Raw genomic sequence first — 23,364 nt, 5'->3', positions numbered from 1 at the left:
GTACAAAATTTGTGATGAGATCAGGGTTCCCTATGGCTGTGTCCCTGGGATAGTATTTGGCATGTTGATGATTCTTGGGATCAAACTCAGTGGTTTCATGCCTGCAAGACAGGCACACTAATATTAAGCCAGTTCCCTGGGGCCCAGCATTTGAAAATGTCAACCTTATGGTGGGCAGACAGGAGCATGAGGTGCCCCATGCAGTACAGTCTTCCCAAGCAGTGTTTTGGAGCCAGGGTATGGGAGGGCTGCCATCATCAGGTTGAAGGCTAAGGTCTGTCCCTAAAGCTGTAGGAAGTCATGGGGAGATTTGAAGCTGAAGCAACACAGTCTAAAGAAAAATGATGGCTCTTTGGAAAAGAGATGGTACTAGGGAAAATACAAGATAAGGCCAGACTATTTGGTGACAGAAAGTTAAAAAAAGAAAAAAGCCTTTCTATATAGAGGTGAGTGGAAAGGATGCCAGAGCCAACCTGAAAGAATTTTCAGTGGCCAAAGCTGGTTACAAAATGAGCCTCACGGGGTTGGAAAGATGGTGCAGCAGGTAGGGTGCTTGCCTTGTGTAAAATAAAAATCCACAAGTTGTGAGATGACCCCAGGCACCATGTTTTTAAACCCCATGCAGAGGGGGTCTAAAGAAGCAGGGTAGCAGTGAAGAAATAATAAGCTTAGCCATTAAGAGAATTAATAAGCCTAGCCAGGAGAGAGCCTTGGAGTCAATTTGACCTGGTGGTACCTGAGTAACTGACTTTTCTTTATTATACCAATAACCATCCACCAGTTAGGGGAAAGTCAAGACTGAGACAAAAGTACCTATCCAGTGGATGTTTACATATCAAAGGAAGAGGTTTAAGGAAGGAGGAAGTTGGGGGATCACCTTTGTTTGGAGTTGATAGCTGGGTGTCATCTTACAGCTTAGCACTTGGGAACACCCCTGCCCCCCCCCCCAGTACCTGGTGCAAAGGCCCAAGGCTGTCAAGGCCCAGAGTTGCAAGGCTCTAAGGGCCTGGGGCCCGGTTGTCTGGTGGGGTCTCATGCCCACCCAAGGATGCCAACATGTGGCGAAAACCTGCCTGGGACAGAGAGAGAGGAGAGGAAGAGAAACCAAGTACACTTTTTTTTTTTTTTTTGGTTGTTGGGTCATGCCGTACAGCGCTGAGGGGTTACTCCTGGCTCTATGCTCAGAAATCGCCCTTGGCAGGCACATGGGACCATATGGGATGCCAGGATTCGAACTACCACCGTCTTCTGCATGCAAGGCAAACGCCTTACCTCCATGCTATCTCTCCGGCCCCCAAGTACACTTTTTATTCCTTCTGTAGTTTGAGGACTGCTGCCGCTGCCCAGTGTGGGGTTGGGAAGGGGATTCACTGGCCAGAGGTGTTTGAATAGGGCCTGGGTTCAAAGAAGAAAGAAAAATAGATAGATAAAAAGCAGGCAGCATCTCTCCTATGCTTTATCTCTGGCCCCCTGCAAATGAGCAGATGCTGTTTTGGACACCCCCCACAAAAGTCCAGGTTTTTTCCTTTTATACCTGGTATGACAAGGAGACATGTCCAAGGGGCGTGTCCAAGTTCAACTGCCATACATGAACAATATGACACTCTGATTCTGTCAGGAATGATCTCTGATCGCAGAACCAGGAGTATGCCCAGGGCAGCACTAGGTGTGGCCTTAACACACACACACACACACACACACACACACACACACACACACACACACACACACACACACAGATGTATGAATTTAAAGTGTCTTTTAAAAAAATGTGCAACAAAATAAACAATAAAGATTGAATCCAAAGAATAAGCTAACTATCCATTACCTGTAGTAGTAGTAGTAGTAGTAGTAGTAGTAGTAGTAGTAGTAGTATAAATAAGTAATGAAGTAAATAGGAAGAAAAGCTCTTCCTTATAGAAATCTTTTGATTAGTAAGTGCAGATTAGAGAGAACTCAAAAAAGTAAGTAGTGAAACAACATAGAAAGTGCTATCAGCATAAGTCACTGGTAGGCAAGGACCAGAAAAAATAACTCAGGAGGGCTCATGCTTTGCATTCAGAATGGGTCCCAGTTTCTTTTCTTTTTCTTTCCTTTTTTTTTCTTTTAAATATTTTTTGTGTTTTCTGGTTTTGTTTTTGTGCCACACCTTGTGGTGCTCAGGGTTTACTCCTGCAGGAGTCAGTCCTGGTGGGCTTTGGGGACCATAGAGTATGTGATGTCAAGGATCAAACCTGGATTGGCCACATGTAATGCAAGTGCCCTACCCACTGTATTATCTCTCTGGCCCCAGGAGGCCCAGTTTCTATCTCCATCATTGCATAGTCCCCCAAGAACTGAGCTGGAAGTAGCCGCTGAACACTGCCAATTTGGCCCCTGAACAAATTAGTGGGTGAAAATTTAAGAAGAAACAGGATATTTGCATGGTCACAAGTATTTATTAATTACAAAAGAAAAAAAATGATGAGTTTACAGCCAAGAAGCCCATTAATAGACACCATCTACCTAACCAAGTGATCAGGTTGGATATTGCCAATAACAAGACATAGCAGCATCATATATACCTCTTAATATAATGCACTGTGAGCACACCATCTTGAATAGGAAAAATAAAACCCTGAGGACTACAGCAATAGTACAGTGGATAGGACATTTGCCTTGCACAGAGCTGACCTGGGTTCAATCTCCACATCCCATATGGTCCCCTGAGCATCACCAGGAGTAATTCCTGAGAGCAGAGCCAATAGTAACTAACCCCTGAGCATTGCTAGGTGTGACCCAAAAATATTTCTTTTGTTTGTTTGTTTGTTTGTTTGTTTAGGGGCCATACCCGGTAACGCTCAGGGGTTACTCCTGGCTATGCGCTCAGATATCGCTCCTGATTTGGGGGACAATATGGGATGCTGGAGGATAGAACCACGGTCCATCCTAGGCTAGTATGCACAAGGCAGCCTTATGGCTTGCGCCACCGCTCTAGCCCCCAAAAATCTTCTTTAAAAATCACCATGAGTTGGGGCCAAAGAATGAGACTAAGTGGCAGAGTGTTTTCTGTGTATGTATGAGGCCCTGGGTTCCATCCCTCACACCACATCCTGTTGCCAGTGAAATCCTTAGCACTGCAGCAACAACGCATTCATCAGTTAAGTATAATTGGAGAAAGCATCAAATGAATTCCAAGTAGGGAACCTTCTCCAAATACTGACTTTGAATGTGTCAGGAGTCTAAAAAAAAAAAGACTGTGGAATGGTCATGAGTTGAGGAAACTAAGGAGACATAGTAATTAAGTGTATTGTGGGATCCTGGGTTGGATCTTGGAATAGAACATCAGTGGAAAAACTTAAGATTTAAATAAAATCTGTGGTTTGGTTTTTTTAAAATTGTTCAGCTAAAGAAAGATATAGAACAGAGAGATGCTGCCATGTCTGCTTTTTGGTTTGGTTGTTTGAGTATATACATATACCATCTACAGAAATAGAGAGGGAAGATGACTTGGGAGGAGGGAATATACTAAACAAAAAACATCTAGCATGAAGTGATCACCAGCAAGGTGAAAAACAGTAGAATGGGAGAAAATATTTGCAAGTCATGTCAGATATATTCAGAGCAATGACTTGATAATAAAGACATTTAACCCAGGGGCCCGGAGAGATAGCACAGCAGTAAGGCATTTGCTTTGCATGCGGCCGACCTGAGATGGAACTGGGCTCAATTCTCAGCATCCAATATGGTCCCCATACCTGCCAGGAGTGATTTCTGAGTTCAGAGCCAGGAGTAAACCCTGAGTGCTTCGGGGTGTGGTCCAAAAACAGAAATAAAACAAAAAAGACTTTTAACATAATTGAAATATGGACAAAAGATTTGAATAGACATTTCTCCAAGAATGATGTTCAGTGAACATATATTTGGGGTAGGAGGGCAGGAAGAAAAAATTAAAAAGAAAATAGTGCTAGTCATAGAATTAGGTGTGGGGTTGGGGGAAATAAGACATTGGCAGAGAGAAGTGGACACTGGTGAAAGGATTGATGTTGGGACATCACACGCCTGAAACTCAATCATAAATAACTTTGTAACTGTAATTCATGGTGATTCAATTAAAAAAAAGTAAAGATGTTTAACAGGGGCCAGAGAGAGAGTACATTGGGTAGGGTGCTTCCCTTGCACATAGCTTATCTGTGTTCAGTCCTCAGTACTCCCTATAGTCCCTTAAGCCCTGGCAAGAGTGACCACCAAGCACAGAGCCAGGAATACTGGGCATCACTGGGTATAGCCAAAAATTCAACAAGAATGAAGAAACAATATGTTTAACATTATTACTCAGGGAAATGTAAATCATAAATATAAGATGCCACTTTATACTTGGTAAGATTGATGGAATCAGAAATCAGACATGGGCTGGTATAGCTCTGTGGTAAAGCATCTGACTTGCCTATATGGAGTCCTGGATTGATCCTTGTATCTATAAAGGAAGAAAGGACACTAGTGATGAGGATGTAGAAGGGACATGAATGTGATCAGAGTGTGAAATGATCCATCTATAGGAAATCTACTTAGCAAGCCTTCAAAAGTATAACTGAAGCTCCAATATTACTTGGCACTTCTAGTCATAGGAAATATACCCAAGAGAAAGGAAAACATGTCCTCAACAAAAAAATTGTACAGATGCTAGAGAGACAATACAGTGGATTGCTGTGCAGTCCACTTGCTGTGCACATGGCTTACCCAGATTCAATTCCCAACATCCCCTTAGGACCATCCCAAGCACTGCAAGGAGTGATTCCTGAGTGCAGAGTAAAACCTAAATACCACCAAGGGTCTCTTTTAGTCACGTGCGGTGACAGTGAGATTCTAAGATGAGTGAATATTGAGAAGGGCAAAAAGACTTTTCCAGAAGTGTGCTCAGTGCCATTCCATGGTCTGTTTGGGTGGAAGAAGAGTCAGGCTCCTGAATTCTCTTATCCTGATGGCCCCTAAACAAGAACTAAGGCACTACTTGGGGAGAGGAAACGCTGATGGAGTATTTGGAGAACACAAGAAGTACATTTCTGGAACAAAAATGATCTTCGCTAGCATTAAGAATAAGACTGAGGGGGCTGGAGAGATAGCATGGAGGTAAGGCGTTTGCCTTTCATGCAGGAGGTCATCGGTTCGAATCCCAGCGTCCCATATGGTCCCCCGTGCCTGCCAGGAGCAATTTCTGAGCATGAAGCCAGGAGTAACCCCTGAGCACTGCCGGGTGTGACCCAAAAACTACCAAAAACAAAACAAAACAAAAGAATAAGACTGAGAAGGCAAAGTTGATAGCTTACCTCAAAAAAGCTACTAATGGGGGCTGGAGAGATAGCATGGAGGTAAGGCGTTTGCCTTTCATGCAGGAGGTCATCGGTTCGAATCTCAGCGTCCCATATGGTCCCCCGTGCCTGCCAGGAGCAATTTCTTAGCCTGGAGCCAGGAATAACCCCTGAGCACTGCTGGGTGTGACCCAAAAACCACCAAAAAAACAAATGAACAATGGGCTCAGAGAGATAGCACAGCAGCTATCCAGCCGATCCAGAATCAAAGGTGGTTGGTTCGAATCCCAGTGTCCCATATGGTCCCCCATGCCTGCCAGGAGCTATTTCTGAGCAGACAGCCAGGAGTGATCCCCGAGCACTGCCGGGTATGGCCCAAAAACCAAAAAAAAAAAAAAAAAGCTACTAATGAGTAATAGATAGCACCACCTTATTTATTACAAAAATGTCTCGACCTTTTTATGTGCACAATATTTAATTACATCTTGTTCACTAGAATTCAGATCATGAGTGGCTGGTGTGTAGTGTATCTTTTTGGACCGCCCTGATGTAAATAAAATTGGCTTGTGTTTAAATGACTTATGATCAGCTTTTGAATTTTGATAATTTCAGGTCAGCAAGTGCAAATCACTGTTTGCCCCTTCTAAAGATATGATTGAACTTAATTGGTCACACTTACCTTTCCAAGAGATGGATGTTGCCATTTACATACCTGTGGTAGAATAGTTTTCTATTCAGATTTCTATTACTGGCTATGTTAATATACCTAAAGATTGAGGAAAGCACTTTCTCCTAAAACAGGAAGACTTACCTGTGTTCATTAGTCTGGTAAAGGAAAAAAGCAGGATAAGATGACAGTGACCCTTAAATCTTCTTGTTCTTTATTGTACCAACTTAATAAAAAAAATTTCCCTGTATCTAAAATGTTGTCTTTCACTTAATGAAAAGTATTTTAGTGTGATATATGGATAGTATCAAATAAAAAATACTTGACACTTCTCATCTTCAAAAAAAAACCTTTGGGGCCAGAGCAGTGACACTAGAGGTAAGGCATGTCTGCCTTGCAAGCACTAGCCTAGGACAGATCTCTCGGTTCAATCTCCCAGCATCCCATATGGTCCCCCAAGCCTGGAGCAATTTCTGAGTGCATAGACAGGAGTAACCTCTGAGCATGAACGGATGTGTCCCTAAAACCAAAAACCAAAAACCAAAAACCAAAAAACAAAAAACAAAAAAAACCCTTTGGAGATGCAGCATTATTCCTAATAACCAAAAGTTGGAACCCCAAGTGTCTTATCAAATGGGTACATAAATGATCACCTAGCCATTCATATTATTCAACCATGAAAAGAATGAAAGACTAATATATGCTTCAACATGAAAGAACCTTGAACATGTTAATAAAATGGGCCAGAGGAATAGCACACTGGGTAGGGATTTTGCCTCGCACATGATTGGGGGTCAGTCCTATTTCAAACCCCATATGGTCCCCTGAACAGTGCCAGGAGTAATTCCTGAGTGCAGATCCAGGAGCAACCTTTGAGTATTGCTGTGTGTGGCCAAAAACAAACAATAAAAAATAATAAAAATGATAAATTTAGGGGGACTGAGCAATGATGCAGTGGTAGGGCGTTTACCTTGCACATAGCACCCAGGATGGACAGCGGTTTGATCCCCTGGTGTCCCATATGGTCCCCCAAGCCAGGAGCGATTTCTGAGCGCATAGCCAGGAGTAACCCCTGAGTGTCACCGGATATGGCCCCCCCAAAAATAAATTTATATTAAAACAATAAAAAGAAATAAAAGAAAATGTTAATAAAATGGCTATATGAACAAAGCTAATCTGAGGACCTCTCTGTTTGTTATTTGGCCCTAGGTTGTGGGAACTAATGTTTGCATTTAGTATTCTGGCAGTTGCTTTTCAAATTTTGGCCAGGTTGAGGAGAGAATGAGAAGTAAAGAGACTTTTATTTTTTCTGAGAAATTCCACTGTGAAAGGCAGAAGAACACAACATATGAGAAAATGTCAGAGGGGCCGGAGATTTAGCACAGCAGTAGGGCGTTTGCCTTACTTGCAGAAGGATGGTGGTTCGAATTTCGGCATCCCATATGGTCCCCCAAGCCTGCTGGGGGCAATTACTGAGCATAGAGCCAGGAGTAGCCCCTGAGCGCTGCCAGGTATGACCCAAAACACCAAAATAAATAAATAAATAAATAAAATGTCAGAACGTTTGTTTTTCGGATAAAAGAGCCCTAAAAAGTTTTTCTCCATCCCCTTTCTCTTTATGTTGACAGACATTGCTACAATGACTTGGAGGGTCACATGTGTTGGCTGAGGTGTTCACCAAGGTTCAGCTGAGGCACTCACACAAGCTTTCTGAGAGTATATTCCTGCTTTAATACTCATACATCTTAGTTTTGATGCTTGTGGGACAATGGGAGGAGATTGCAGCCTTTAATTGCGGCATTTGCACTCGCCTGGCTGTGGTGCGGGCAGTTTCAGGCAGCTGAGCTACCAGACCCACTTAGGTTGCCAGGATCATGTTTGGCACACACAGTATTGAGCTCTTGACCTCATATCTGCAAAGCATTTTATACCCACCCATTTGTGTCCCATCTAAGAGGGTTATTTCTGTTGCTTAGAAGGTTTTGTGTTTTCCACTCCCGGTGGTACTCTGGGGGCCATGAACTGCTGGATCCTCACCCAGCCTAGAGAGCTATACATGAGCTGTCTTATCTGCCCGCACACAAAAAGTTTCAAAGGCCCATGGGAAAGATGCTTTCAGAAGGTAGCTGCTAAAGGCATACATGGAGAGGTGAAGGGTAGGAGTTGGATGGTGGGGAAGAGGGCAGCCCTTCTGTTGTGATTCGAGGCACAAAGACTGGGAAGGATACTCTGAGAAGATAAGGAAGCTGATGGATGGGAAGTTTGAGGAGAGGGGGTGGCATGTAGCAATCCCCACAGAGAAGTGAGAACAGCTCACAACAGTCTGGATGGCAGTGTGAGTGGTCCTGGGAGTTCACCTGAGATGACTTTCCTTTGGGGAGAAGAGTATCAAGTTCTGTCCTTTTGCCTCAGGCCACTGAGAAAGAAACAGTGTTAAGTAAAGAAGTAAAGGAATCCATGGAATTTTCTGGATCTGCTGTCCCTGGCCAGACTGTTCAAATATAACATTTGGTTCCTCAGTCATATCAGTTACATTTCAAGTGCTCAATGGTCACATGTTGTTCTTGGTAACCATGTCTGACAACATAAAAATAAGCATATTCATCATCCCAGAAAATCCTACTGTTTAGGAAAAGTGGTTCCCAAATTGGCTTGAGAACCAATCCTTCCACACTCTTCAAAATTAGGAACCTGAGGGTCCTGAAGATAGTATTTTTTGTTTGTTTGTGTTTTGGGTCACACCTGGCAGCACTCAGGGGTTCCTCCTGGTCCTACACTCAGAAATCATCCTGGCAGGCTCAGGGGACCATATGGGATGCTGGGATTCGAACCACTGTCCTGCATGCAAGGCAAACACACTAACTTCATGCTATCTCTCCGGCCCCCCTGAAGATAGTATTAATTGTTAGGGCATATGCCTAACATACAACCAGCCCAATTCAGTTCCGGTACCACATGGCCACCAAAGCATCGCTAGATGTAGCCCTGGAAACCCAATCATGCACCAGCACTGCAGGGTCCAACCATTGAATCACAGGCCTGGGTTGACTGAGCATCACTGGGAATGGTCCACAGGCCTGGGTTCCATCTTTGGCACCACATGGTGCCTGAGCACAATATAGGAGTGGAGTATCCCCTGAGCACTATTGTATCTGGCTCAAAAGCAAAAAAGGAAAGTAAAATAATGTCTTAGTATTTTAAAAATAGTTTTGACCTGTGAACCTGAAACAGCTTCAGGGTACCCGTACCACACTTGAGAACCATTGTTCTCTAACCAAGTTTAGAAAGCAGCTTGTCCTGAAGTGACATCAAAGAGCTCTACCAAGTGCCTTGGATGAACCTGCTGGATTTTGGGGACCTAGACTTCTTGACTGCAGAACCCCTGCCATGTAACTCCACAACATTAACTCATTTTGTCTGTGTTAGAGCTCTAAGGCTTATGGTCCTTTCTACCCTGCCTGGAAATAATAGCCTGAGGTTTCCCATTCTTCCGCTTTCATTCTTAACTGCCTGTGCAGCTGTAGTAGAAGCAGGGACAGACGACTTGGTTGGAAGAGAATCACATCATGATAGGGAGGTTCTTTTTCCTTTTGGTGGTTTGGGTCACAGTGTTCTGGGTTCTGCAAATAAGAATACTGGCTCTGTACTTAGGAATCACTCCTGGTAGGCTCAGAGGACCATATGGGATGCCAGGGATCAAACCCATGTTGGCCACTAGCAAGACAAATGCCCTACCCGCTGTGTTATTGGTCCAGTCTATAAAAAAGAAGTCGGAGGGGGGTGGACATCAGGCTTTCAGAGAGCCATCGTTTCGAGTGTGATAGGGATTCCTGAAAGCAGCTGGGGAAGGGTGGACAGCAGGGAATGGGGGTGGTAAAAGATTTAGATATTCTAGTGAGCTTTCCCTTTTGCCTTCCACAGCTGCCCACCCCAACCCCCCCACCCCCGCCATTCCCTCTGCTCTCCCTAGAGGACTCTGAAGGAACAGCTGGTGAGTGAAGGTCTCATCAGGCTCTGAGGTCTTGGCTCAGGCCCAGGGAGGCTGCTGGAAGCCAGGTTCCTGCCTCCTCAGCCTCTTTCCTCCAAGCCTGCACTCAGTTCAGGGAGGGTCTTGCTAGTGCCTGACCTGGTGACCAGGCGGTCAGTTCTCTGCAGGACCTACATACTGAGCCAGTTGGGGAGACAGTGGTCACCCAGATTGACTCAGCATTGGGCTGAACAATTCGAGTCCCTAGCGCACCCAGAGATCCCAGATACCCCAGAGCTAGCTGTTCACTTTGCCGCTTGGAGACTGCCCCACCCTCAAAGGATCTGGGGCGCTGGCTCTTCCTCCCCTCCTCCCCCACCCCTTCCTCCACTGAGGTCACCTCCTTCTGAATCAGGCCTTTGTAGGGGGCAGGGCATCCCAGCAGTTGTGGCAGGAGACTCCTCCGGTTCAAGTTAGAACTTCCGCTGCTCCCCCCCCAGCCCCGCTGGCATCATGTGTTCCAGACTCCACAGCCATCATCAGTGAGGTATTGTAGCCCCAACACCAGGGCTACCCCAAAAACCTCTAGCCCCAGGTCAGGATGAACACCAAAATTGTGAGTAGGAGTGGTGGGGCCTGGGAGGCAGGATGGGGGTGCCAGCAGAAACAGCCACTGGGAAGCTGAATGAGTTTCTTTTTTTTTTTTTTTTTTTTTTTGTGGATTTAGTCTAAAACTTCATATGTAGAGGAACTAAATTCTTATTTTTCCAACAGTATTTTTTTCCTTCCACTTACTTTTTTGAGGTATCAGAGTTGTTCTACAGTAGAGCTACTGCTCTATAATCCCCTCCTCACAATACCCAAAACCATATTATTTGGGGGAGGTTAGGCCATACCCAGTGTTACTTAGGGGTTACTCCTGCCTCTGTGCTCAGGGGACCATATGGGATGCTGGAGATCAAACCGGGAACAAACATGTAAGTGCCTTACCCACTGTACTATCTTTCTAGTTCTAACACCATTTTTTTGTTTGTTTTTGGATCACACCCGAAGCACTCAGGGGTTACTCCTGACTCTGCACTCGGAAATCGCTCCTGGGGACCGGAGAGATAGCACAGCGATAGGTGTTTGCTGTGCACACATCTGACTCAGGATGGACAATGGTTCATATCCCGGCTTGCCCAGGAATGATTTCTGAGCACAGAGTCAGGAGTAACCCCCGAGTGCTGCCGGGTGTGACCCAAAAACCAAAAGAAAAAAAAAAAAAGAAATCGCTCCTGGCAGGCACTGGAGGATCATATGGGAAGCTGGGATTCGAACCTCCATCTGTCCTAGATCAGCTGTGTGCAAGGCAAATGCCCTACCTGTGTGCTATCTCTCCAGTCCCAACACCGTATTCTTATTCAAGTTCAGACTGGGCTCTGGAGGTGTCAATGTCCCACCCAGTGTTGTCATTACCAAGAATTGGGTTAAATAAAAATGGGGTTGGGGAGCCTGGGTAGAGTTTTTACCCTAGAAACTTATTTTAATAAATTATTTAATTAAATCACTATGAGATTCACAGTTATAAAGTTGTTCATGATTGAGTTTCAGTTATACAATGTACAACATCCTTCACCAGTGCACATTTCTCAGAACTAATATCCTTAGTTTTCCTCCCATCCTTGCCCCAGCTCCTGCCTCTGTATCAGATGTTTTTCTTCTCTCTCTCTCTCTCTCTCTCTCTCTCTCTCTCTCTCTCTCTCTCTCTCTCTCTCTCTCCATTTTTCCTTTTAGACACTGTGGTTTGCAATATTGTTACTGAAAGTATATCATGCATATAATTTTATCTCCTTTCAGCACCTAGTTCTTGTCCAAAGGGATGATTTCCAACTACCGTTGTCATAGTGGCCCCTTCTCTGCCTTAACTGCACTCCAGTTATTTATGGAAGTTTCCTACCATGGACTCTCTGGGCTCTCATATCTATTGTCTTGGATATTATTACCACCTAGGGCCACCTTGGCTGTGGCAGACTTCCCCCCAGAGGCACTGGGTCACAGCCTGCCTTAGGCCTACATTTCCGGAGCCTCTTCAAGGCTCACCTGGAGACTTGGAGTCCAATACACAGGACCAAGCCAGTGGCTCTTGGTGGCCTTGAGACTTCTCCCCCAGATCACAGGGAACTCAAGCCTCCTTGTCCTGTAACTCCCTTACAACCAACACTGAAAAGATGGCTTTAGTTGGCTTTGAGAGCCAGGAGAGTCCCTATCCTCTTCCACTGTAATCCCCTTGATCTCCTCAAAAGCTAAACTTCAAACCTAACCTGGATGTTTTTTCATTTTCTTTTTTTAGGAAAAGCAATTTTCCTAGGCTTTGAACTATTGTAGTTTGATTGCTGTAACTGTAAAAAGTAGACTCCTTTTGATTATTGTTACTGTGTTAAAACAACACTAAGGCCAACCCCAGCCTTTTCTATTTTGTTTTCTCCCACTCCCCCTGCCCTCACTCCTGACCCACTAGAACCCGCTCTTGCCCCAGCTTTTCAGCTACCTTGAAGTGACCTTTGTGAAGATGAACAGGAAGGGAATTGAAGAAACACTGGGTATCTTTGAGGGCCAGACTTCTAGGGCAATGGGCCCTCTTACTAACTACTGAACTCTCACTCCATGATGGGTATTGGGGAGGCACCTGTCAATGATGGAGGTCATCCAAAGTCTTTTCTGCTTTTAACCTATATCTGTGTTGTGGCAAGGAGAAATTTCTCTGCATTTTTTCCCAGGTCTATTTCTAAATATAACAAACATGATAACGTTATGAGCAAATGAAGTTATGCTTGTTATAATGTTAAAATGAAAGGACTTAGCATAAAGTTCGTGGTTTTTGTTTGTTTTTGTTTTTGTTTTTTTGGTTTTTGGGTCACACCTGGCAGTGCTCAGGGATTACTCCTGGCTCTATGCTCAGAAATCGCTCCTGGCAAGCTCAGGGGACCATATGGGATGCCGGGATTTGAACTACCGTCCTTCGGCATACAAGGCAAACCCTCTACCTCCATGTTATCTCTTCAGCTCCAGCATAAAGTTTTAAAACAATTACACTGTTTTTCATTTTTCTTCTCATTCCTAGGCCCCTCCCCTACCTCTGTACACTTACCCACAATTAGGAAAATGTGTCCCTTCTGAAGCTCCCCCTTCACCTTCTTGGGTCAGGAACCAGAAAACTAACATGGAGAGGTAGGGGAGAAGGAAGCCCCTGAGGGAAGGGCCCAAAGCACATTTATATCTTGAGAGAGCCAGTGTGAGGGGCCTAGGACTAGAGGTCCACACCGTGGTCTGAAGCAGCTGTAGCTTCAGGCTAAGTCTTTTTTTATTTTCCTCTCGTTTTTTTTTTTTTTCCCAATAAACCTTTCTTTTTGTTGTTTAGTTGTTTGTTTTGGGGTCACACCCGGCGTTGCTCAGGGGTTACTCTGACTCTGCTTTCAGAAGTCACTCCTAGCAGGCTCAGGAGACCCTATGGAATGCCAGGAATTAAACCGGGGTCCATTCTGTGTTGTCTGTGTGCAAAGCAAATGCCTTACCACTGTGCTATTGCTCCGGCCTCACAATAAACCTTTCTTTTATTATTGTTTTAAATTTAAACACCATGGATACAAGGTTGTTCATAATAGTTTGTTTTCTTTTGTTGTTGGTTTTATTTTTTTACAGATAAAGTTGTTCATGATTGAGTTACAGTCATACAATGTACAACACCCTTCCTACCACCAATGTTCCCAATGTCCTTCACCATTCCCTTCCTCTCCCCTTCCTCTCTCTGGGGCTTACATTTTTCTTATCTCCTTTTTCTTTTTGACACTGTGGTTTGCACTGTGTGTTGTTAATGAAGGGTACCATGCATGTCACTTTATTCCCTAACAGCATCCATCTCTTGTCCCAAGTCATTAGTTCCAACTATCATTGTCATAGTAGACCCTTCACTACTCTACTCCAGCTGCATTCACCACTCTGTGGCAAGCTTCCTACTATGGACTGGTTCCCCTGATCCTCTTCTCTATTATCTCTGGATATTATTATCACACTGTCTTTTATCCTTATATCACACAGATGAGTGAGATTTTCTATGTCTATCTCCTTCCTCTGATTCATTTCACTCAGTATAATAATCTCCAGGGCCATCAATGTATAAGCAAATTTCATGACTTAATTTTTCCTAATGGCTGCATAGTTTTTCATTGTGTAGATGTACCACAGTCTCTTTAGCCACTCTTCTGTTGGAAACATCTGGGTTGTTTCCATATTCTGGTTATTGTAAATAGTGCTGCAATGAACATAGGAATGCAAAGGGTTTTTCTACATTGTGCTCTTGGTCTCTTAAGCTATATTCCTAGAAGTGGTATTGCTGGATCATATGGAGGCTTAATTTCTAGTTTTTTGAGAAATATCTATATTTTCCAAAAAGGCTGGACTACTGGACATTCCCACAAGCAGTGGATATGAGTACCTTTCTCCTCACATCCATCCCATCACTGGTTCTTATTGTTCTTTTTGATGTGTGACAATCTCTGTGGTGTGAGATGAGATCTCATTGTTGTTTTGATTTGCAACTCTCTAATGATTAATGATATGGAGCATTTTTTCATGTGTCTTTTGGCCATCTGTATTTCTGCTTTGAGAAAATGTCTGGACATTTTTGTTTGTTTGTTTGTTTGTTTGTTTTAATAATTTTTATTGAGAGGCCGGAGAGATAGCATGAAGGTAGTGCGTTTGCCTTGCATGCAGAAGGACAGTGGTTCAAATCCCGGCATCCCATATGGTCCCCTGAGTCTGCCAGGAGTGATTTCTGAGTGTAGAGTCAGCAGTAACCCCTGAGCGCTGCCGGATATGACCCAAAAACAAACCAAAAAAAAAATTTTTTTTATTGAGACCAATGTGAATTATGAGTATTTCACAGTTATATTTAAGGTAAATAGTGACAGTGAATCAGGGCAATTCCCACCACCAGTGTTGACCTCTCTCCACCACTGTTCCCAGCATGCATCCCATACTTCCACCCTTAACCTCCTGGACTGCTAGTAATAGATCCCTTTTGTGTATAGCTTGTCGTAGTTTGGGTCTCTTTCTTTTGTTTTTTTCTTTTTTGGTTTTTGGGTCACACCCAGCAGCGCTCAGGGGTTCCTCCTGGCTCTATGCTCAGAAATCACTCCTGGCAAGTTCAGGGGACCATAGGGGATGCCGGTATTCAAACCACCATCCTTCTGCATGCAGGGCAAACACCCTACCTCCATGCTATCTCTCCAGCCCTTTGTTGTTGTTGTAGTAGTAGTTTGGGTCTCTTGATTCTATTTGGGGGGGGAGGGGTTGGGTCACACCTGGCAGCACTCGGGTTACTCCTGGCTCCACGCTCAGAAATCATTCCTGGCAGGCTTGAGGGACCATATGGGATGCCGGGATTCGAACCAATGACCTTCTTCATGAAAGACAAATGCCTTACCTCCATGCTATCTCTCAAGCCCCTTCTTGATTCTATTATTGTTGACTTTGTGTTGGGTATTTAGGTCTGATCATTTTTTGTTTCCACTCAATGCTCATGATACTGCTTTGCTTCTGGTACCATCCACTTTTGTTTTTCTCAATTTGTAGGAAGACATATAAATATGAGGCAGAACAAGATGATTCATTTCTATGGTTGTTAAAAAGTAAAAAAGAAAGTGGGTAGGAGCCCCTGTTTAGAAGCTATAAATATAAGCCTAAAAGAAGAAAAAAAGAAAGAAAAATAAAAATGGGGGGCTGGTGTGGCAAGGTTTTCTTTTGTTGTTGTTTGTTTTGGTGGGGATTTTTGTTTTGTTTTGTTTTGTTTTGTTTGCATAGGCACAGTAAGTATTGTTCATTGTCAAACCCCAATGTCTTTTTTTTTTTTTTTTTTCACAGATCCTAGGATAGATTGTCTTCTGATTTCATCTCACTGTTAGGTGATGTTAGCCTGCCCTTAGATCAAGTTTTTGCTGATTCCTCGTAGTCAGGCTGTTGTATGAACCTACCCTGCCACAAGTTGGTGCCAGAGCAGTAATAGGGACTCCCCCGGGGTGAGTTTGATTCCTGGTGCTGCTACAGGGAACTGTGTCAGTTCTAAGGTTGGAAATGCAAGGTTGGGGTTGTACAGTCCATGTCCAATTCCATGAGGTCTAAGTCGAGTTCCCATGACAAATGTTCAAGGTGAAAGGTACCCTTATATTATAAAAAAAATAATTTTTTTTTTTGGTTTTTGGGTCACACCTGGCAGCACTCAGGGGTTACTCTGGCTCTATGCTCAGAAATCGCTCCTGGCAGGCTCGAGGGACCATATGGGATGCTGTGATTCGAACCACCGTCCTTCTGCATTTAAGGCAAACGCCTTACCTCTGTGCTATCTCTCCGACCCCCATTATTATAAAATTTATGGGTTCTTATCCCTATTAGATAAGAACTTTCTATACAGAAGATTTCCCCCATTTTAGTGTGCCTATGCAAAAAGGAATGATGCCATATTATATTATTAGTTACATTTGTGGGTAGAAATGACAAGCTTTACAATCTCTGTGCCCTGGTTTTGACCTGAGCTTTTATCCCAAGCAAGACTTTCTACTAGAATTTCTTACTAAGCGGAACCAAAACAAGCAAAAAGAAAAAAAAGAAAAAAAAAGATAAAGAATAAAAAAGAAAAAAGGAGGCTACCTCTACATTTGGAAATAAACACACTAAAAGTTATAACTATTAAGGAAGTAACATACAAAAAAAATATAGATATCCCCATTAAGTCTTTTAAGATAGTCTTGGGATAAGATCCAGGGCACAGAAAATGTCTGATCATTTCTTTCCATTTTTGGATAGGGTTAGATTTTTTTTCTTGCTAAGTTCTACCAGTACCATCAGTACCAATATCAATATCATAGATATTAACCCTTTATCAGATGAGTATTCGGTGAAAGTTTTTCTCATTATGGGGAGACTATGTATCCTAATCACAATTTCATTTGAGGTGCAGTAGCTTCTTAATTTAATGTAGTCCCATTTGTTTATCTTTGCTTCCAATTGCTTGGAGATATTTCAGTTTCATCCTTGAAGATGCCTTTAGATTCAATGTCATGAAGTTTTCTGTCTGTGTTTTCCTCTATGTACCTTATGGTTTCAAGCCTAATATCAAGGTCTTTAATCATTTTGATTTGACCTTTATGCATGGTATTAAAGAGAGGTCTGAGTTCACATTTTTGGGGGGAAGGGGTTTGGATCACACCCGGCGGAGGTCAGGGTTTACTCTTGGCTCTGTACTCAGAAGTCACTCCTGGCAGGCACAGGGGACATATGGAATTCGAGGATTCGAACCACCATCCATTCTGGATCAGCTGTGCTATCTCTCCAGCTCCCTGAGCTCACCTTTTTGTATGTATTTGACCAGTTACCCAACACCACTTGTTGAAGAGTCATTCCTTGCTACACTTTGTATTTGTTGTCAAAACTTAATTGATTGTATGTCTGGGGGGTTGGTCTCTGAATACTCAAGTCTATTCCAAGGATCTGAGCATCATCTGTTGTTTTTCTAATACCATGCTGTTTTGTTTGTTTGTTTGTTTATTTTGGAATCACACCTGGCAGTGCTCAGAAGTTAGTCCTGGCAGGCACCATATGGGATGCCGGGATTTGAACCACCGTCTGTCCTGGGTCAGCTGTGCGCGAGGCAAATGCCCTATGTGCTGTTTTTTTGTTTTTTTTTTTTTGTTTTTTTGTTTGTTTTTTTTTTTTGGTTTTTGGGTCACACCCGGCTGTGCTCAGGGGTTACTCCTGGCTGTCTGCTCAGAAATAGCTCCTGACAGGCATGGGGGACCATATGGGACACCGGGATTCGAACCAACCACCTTTGGTCCTGGATCGGCTGCTTGCAAGGCAAACGCCGCTGTGCTATCTCTCCGGGCCCTCTACGTGCTGTTTTAATGACTATTGCTTTATAGTACCAGTTAAAGTTGGGGAAGTGATGTCTCCCATCTTCTTTTTTTCTAAGAATTTCTTTAGCTATTTATGGACATCTAGTGTTCCAAATGAATTTCAGGAGTGTTTGATCCACTTATTAAAAAATGTCATGAGTATCCTTAGAGGAGTTGCTTTAAATATGTCCAATGCTTTGGGAAGTATTGCCATTTTAATTATTTAATCCTCCCAATCTATAAATGGAGTATATATCTCCATTTCCTTGTGTCCTCTTTTATTTCTTGAAGAAGTGTTTTGTAGTTTTCTTTGTATAGGTGTTTCACCTGTGTAGTTAAGCTGACTCCAAGGTACTTGATTTTCTGAGGCACAATTGTGAATGGGATTGTTTTTTTATTGTTTCTTCTTTTGGGGGGTTTTTAATTTTGTCATTCAGGCTGAATCTTAATTGTGTCTTTCTTTCCCTTCGCCTTTATTGTTGTTGGGTTTCATGTTTAGTTGCAGCCCACTTGCCTACAGGAGTGTAGAACTGCAATACAGCTGGGGATTGCACAGGGCAGTGAGGAAGTGTCCGGATTGACTCCCAGAAAGTGGCCTCATGTAAAATAAAAGTACACAAGCGGTGATCTCACCTCGGGCACCATTCCTTAGACGGACAGGTCTGATGAAGCAGGGTAGCGGTGTAGAAATAATTCCAACCCAGTGAGGCTAAGATTTATCGGAGTCAGTCTGCTTTTTGCCTTATGGTCTCTCTGCCCCACACCCAAAGCCAGAACTTCTCTCTTTATTCTCCAGAGCCAAATCCACCAGGGTGGCAGAAGCTCCAGATAAACAAAAGTACTCTCTGATGAGCTTTTACTTATCAAAGGAAGTGGTTATGGGGAAAAGAAAGCTGGGGAAACACCTTTGTTTAGGGTTGTAGCTATCTCCCCTATAGCCTCACACATGGAAGGTGCTCTCCACTGAACCAAGTTCACTTGGTCTCCTGACACTCTCTCTTATCTCATGCCATCATTGAGCAGCCCTCTGGGTGAAGTCCTCTCACCCCCATTTTATAGGGGACAGTTTATGGTCAGGATTCTAATCAAAGTCTGTCCATTCACAGAGCTCCAAAAGCCCTCAACCTATGAGCATCCAGAACAGTTCAAGGACAGGAAGTGCAGAAAGTCACAGAGCTGGGCAGATCTAGGCTACCTCTTAAGCCCTGCAAATTAACATCCTTTGTGAAGTCTGTTTCTTCACCTAAGATGTCTGTCTGCCCAGCAAAGTTAGAATCAGAAGTAACAGTGCATGAGAAAGTATCAGCATGCTTTATAGTAAAGAGGATGAGGTGTCACTGCATTGTGGGTGTTGATACTAGCATTCACTCTCCAAGTGCTCAAAAAGCCAGAGAGAGCTCAATGGTTTTGCTTGCAGGGGGCCCAGGTTCTGTTTTCTAAGCATTTGGCACAGAGTGAGTAGTATCCAGGTGTATCCAGATACACCAGGTCTTTCCCCTCAGAAGATAAATGACTCCTTTTTAGTATTTTATGTATTTAGTTTTTGTTTGGAGGCCACATCCATGATGCTCAGGGGATACTCCTGGCTCTGTACTCAAATATCAGCTACTATTGGCAGGCTCAGAGAATCATTTGGGATGACGGGGATCAAACCTGGTCAGCCACTTGCAATGCAAATGCCCTACCTGCTGTACTACTGTTCTGGCCCTCAGTATTTCATTATTTTATTTGAAACATTATAATTTACAATGCTATTTATGATAGAGTTTCTCTTGCATACAACATTATAGTCCCACATGCTCCATCAGAGTGTCCAACTCCACCATTGTCTCAGGGTCCCTTTGCCCTTGGAAAGATCGATTCTGTAGACCTGATCTCAGGTTCTGTTATCTTTAATCAATTATTATTTCCATACTATGTTTTTTGTATCCTGCACATAAGAGAAATTCTCTGTCTCTCTCCTGACTAACTTTTTTTTTTTTTTTTTTTTGGTTTTTGGGCCACACCCGTTTGACGCTCAGGGGTTACTCCTGGCTATGTGCTCAGAAATCGCCCCTGGCTTGGGGGGACCATATGGGACGCCGGGGGATCGAACCGCGGTCCTTCCTTGGCTAGCGCTTGCAAGGCAGACACCTTACCTCCAGCGCCACGTACCCGGCCCCCTAACTTTTTTTTTTTTTTTTTTTTGGTTTTTGGGTCACACCCGGCATTGCTATGGGGTTACTCCTGGCTGTCTGCTCAGAAATAGCTCCTGGCAGGCACGGGGGACCAGATGGGACACCGGAATTCGAACCAACCACCTTTGGTCCTGAATCGGCTGCTTGCAAGGCAAACGCCGCTGTGCTATCTCTCCGAGTCCTCTCCTGACTAACTTAACTCAGCATGACACTCTAGATTCATCAGAGGAGCTGTGTCCCCTCTCCCTGAGTTCATTGTTTAGACATCAAGTAATTTTTTTTAAAATAAAGATAGTTTGGGATAAGGAAAAATAAATAAATTAAATAGATAAATAAATAAATAAAGATAGTGCAGAAGGACATTGGTGGCAGGAAATGTGCACTGGTGTTCAACCATGAATAATTTTGTAACCATGATGCTTAAATAAAGAATTTATGTCTATATATATACATATATAGCATTATAAGCATAAAGTTAAAAATTTAAAACTGCAGCTTATTTTTAAATTAAAATTAATTTAAATTGATTAAAAATTTAAAAAGAAGGGCCGGAGAGAGAGAGCATGGAGGTTGGGCATTTGCCTTGCATGCAGAAGGACGGTGGTTCAAATCCCGGCATCCCATATGGTCCCCCGACCCTGCCAGGAGCGATTTCTGAGTGTAGAGCCAGGAGTAACCCCTGAGCGCTGCTGGGTGTGACCCCCAAAAAAAATTAAAAAAGAAGAGGAATTGGAACAATAGTACAGCAAATAGAGTACTTGCCTTGCATATGGCCATCCTAGGTTTGGTCCTAAATACCCCATATGATCTCTTGAGCACCGCCACATGTGATCCCTGAACACAGAGCTAGAAATAAACCCTGAGCACAGCTGAATGTGGCCCAAAACCAAAAAGAAAAAAATAAATAGAAATGGGCTCCAGACTGGCTCTGTCCTTGCTTCATTCTCCCCACTGTGGTACTTCATTTCCTTTCCTTCAAGTCTCATTTTACTGGACCTAAGATAAATATGCTCCAGGTCTATTGTAATTTACCTGCCTCTTCCAGGTTGAATGGAAGCTTCCAGAGGGCAGCTTTCTCTGACTTGTTCAGTCTCTTTCATAGAATGGGCTCATTTCATCAGCATGAGCTCATTTCATTTCTTCTTCACAGGTGAGGTGACCATCCTGGCTGCTAGAGTAAGTGCCAGCCTGGCTGAGTGACAGAGACAGGTGAGGGGCTTTGGAGCCTGGGGGTGGAGGTAAAAAAAGGGCCCCCAAGGTCTGAAGGGAGAAACCACTGTGTGGGTGGAGGCAAAAGCAGTTCTATCATGCCTGCTTGGTGAGCTAATGAGGACTCCTCTCTTCCTTTGTCCCTTTTGTATGGGCTTTAGATGGTCAGGAAGATGGTAGATGGTAGACCTGAGGTTTCCATCCTTTTACATTGGGAATGACTTCCAAGCTACAGGAAAGTTCTACAGTATTTGTGCAGGAGCAAGTCAGTTTTTTCCACTGGTAGAGAAATTGAAACTCAAATGGGAAATGAAGACAGGTTAGGTGGGGCCGGAGAGATAGCACAGCGGTGTTTGCCTTGCAAGTAGCTGATCCAGGACCTAAGGTGATTGGTTCAAGTCCCAGCGTCCCATATGGTCTCCTGTGCTTGCCAGGAGCTATTTCTGAGCAAATGGCCAGGAGTAACCCCTGAGCACTGTCGGGTGTGGCCCAAAAACCAAAAAAAAAAAAAAAGTTAGGTAAAGCCAGTAGCTGTGTGTGTGTGGGGAGAGAGAGAGAGAGAGAGAGAGAGAGAGAGAGAGAGAGAGAGAGAGAGAGAGAATATGTGTGTTCTGTTAGACTGCATACTGCTCTGCTATGTGTTTCTCATATGCACACAATGGAATAAAGTGAAGTGAATGTAGCATGCCTGTCCTCACTGAATGGCTAGTATGGTGGCAGGCCTAGGGATGGGTTGTACCCAGACTTTGATGAGGAGCCCTGAAGAATGAGTAGGATGGAGCTGGAAAAGAGAAGGGCTTACAGAGGCCCCTAAAGAGACTGGAATATGGGCCTTACTCATTGGAAGCTTGCAGGACACCTTCCTTTGCACCCATGTAGCAGTCTGAGGCCAGTCACAGAGGACACTTGAGAATGCTCAGTTCATTGTGTCACCTCTGAAAGGGGGAATGCAGAAGTTTATAAAACAATGTTCTCTGTTGTTGAGAAGAGCAGAGTGTTTGTCCAGGGACACAATGATCACCGGACTGACCCTCAGTGGTTACATTGTCTTGGGGAAGCAGATAGTGATCCAAACTCCAACACTACTGACCTGTTTCCTTTTTCTCCTGCTGCTCCGTTTGCCCTGGCGTAGCCTTCTAGGGCTTCTCTCACTTGCAGGGACTGATGTCATCAGACACCATGGAGCAGCCAGCTGAGAGCCCTGGAAAGCAGAGGCCAGGAGAGAGTGGTACCAGTGGCATGGAGCCAGGCACCTGCCAGGAGCTCCTACACCGACTGCGGGAGCTAGAGGTAGGCACAGGCTTCACCCGGGAGACCATGCTGTAGGTGCCCTTCCTTTCGCAGCCTCTGCCAGACTGGAACATTGCAGACGTTAGTTTTTAGCCTCCAGACTGGGGTTCTGCTCCAGGACGAGGGTGTGTGTGATAGTGGCAGAGCTGTCCTGACCCCCAGAGGTCTCCTTGATTTACCCCTTCTCACACACTGGCTGGAGGAAAGGGTGATAGAGAGACCATGGGAAGGTTTGTGACCTTGGGCACCAGAGTTGAAGATCAAGTTCCCCTGCCCTTTAGCCTCCACTGCCCACTCCCCTAATCCATCTCAATTCTGATGTCCCCCTCCTCCCAGCCATTTCAACTCTGCCTTGTGGCTTCCCTGCACCCTTCTGGAATTGCCATCCTGGTAGAAATTCAACAGAGCTCAGAGCTGGCGTAGGTGTAGTGCTAGCAAGGCCTTATTTCTCCCTTCCCTCTTCTTAGGGAAGGAAGATCCCTAAGCCCTTTCAACTTCTTCCTCTCTTCTTCAGGCAGAGAATATGGCTCTTGCCCAGGCCAATGAAAACCAGAGGGAAACCTATGAGCGCTGCCTGGATGAGGTCTGTGAAGTCTGATGGTACCTGAAGTTGGGGGGGCAGTAAGGAGGAGGCTTGTCCACTCTAGACTGAGACCAATTTTGTCCTGAACTTTCTCTCCCTAGGTTGCCAACCATGTGGTACAAGCACTCTTGAATCAAAAGGTAAGCATTGTCTGGAAGCATTGGTACCATCTGGTATCCTGGGAAAGAGCCAGGTCCTGACTACATCAGGAAAAGTGCTTCTAGGACAACCCCACCCTACTCTAACTAGGGTTAG

At 44.1% G+C, this 23,364-nt stretch overlaps 1 protein-coding gene across 3 annotated transcripts in view; it reads left to right on the top strand.

Annotated features, from left to right (window-relative positions):
• Positions 1-23,364, top strand: part of NCKAP5L (NCK associated protein 5 like) — a 45,922-nt gene that overhangs the window by 10,770 nt on the left and 11,788 nt on the right. Inside the window, exons 1-5 of one of the 3 annotated variants that reach the window (XM_049783351.1) lie at positions 10,480-10,538; positions 21,178-21,203; positions 22,369-22,526; positions 23,041-23,109; positions 23,211-23,249. In XM_049783351.1, coding sequence (XP_049639308.1) covers positions 22,401-22,526; positions 23,041-23,109; positions 23,211-23,249 — 234 coding nt within the window. In that variant the 5' untranslated portion in view covers positions 10,480-10,538; positions 21,178-21,203; positions 22,369-22,400. Of the gene's footprint in view, positions 1-10,479; positions 10,539-21,177; positions 21,237-22,368; positions 22,527-23,040; positions 23,110-23,210; positions 23,250-23,364 lie in introns of those variants that run through there. The other 2 variants (XM_049783350.1, XM_049783349.1) reach the window with 2 other exon arrangements.

The sequence above is a fragment of the Suncus etruscus genome, chromosome 11 (assembly GCF_024139225.1).
Source record: "Suncus etruscus isolate mSunEtr1 chromosome 11, mSunEtr1.pri.cur, whole genome shotgun sequence".
NCBI classification, from domain to species: domain Eukaryota; kingdom Metazoa; phylum Chordata; class Mammalia; order Eulipotyphla; family Soricidae; genus Suncus; species Suncus etruscus.
The sequence above is the reverse complement of the archived record's forward strand: the minus strand, read 5'-3'. Positions and strand labels throughout refer to the sequence as shown.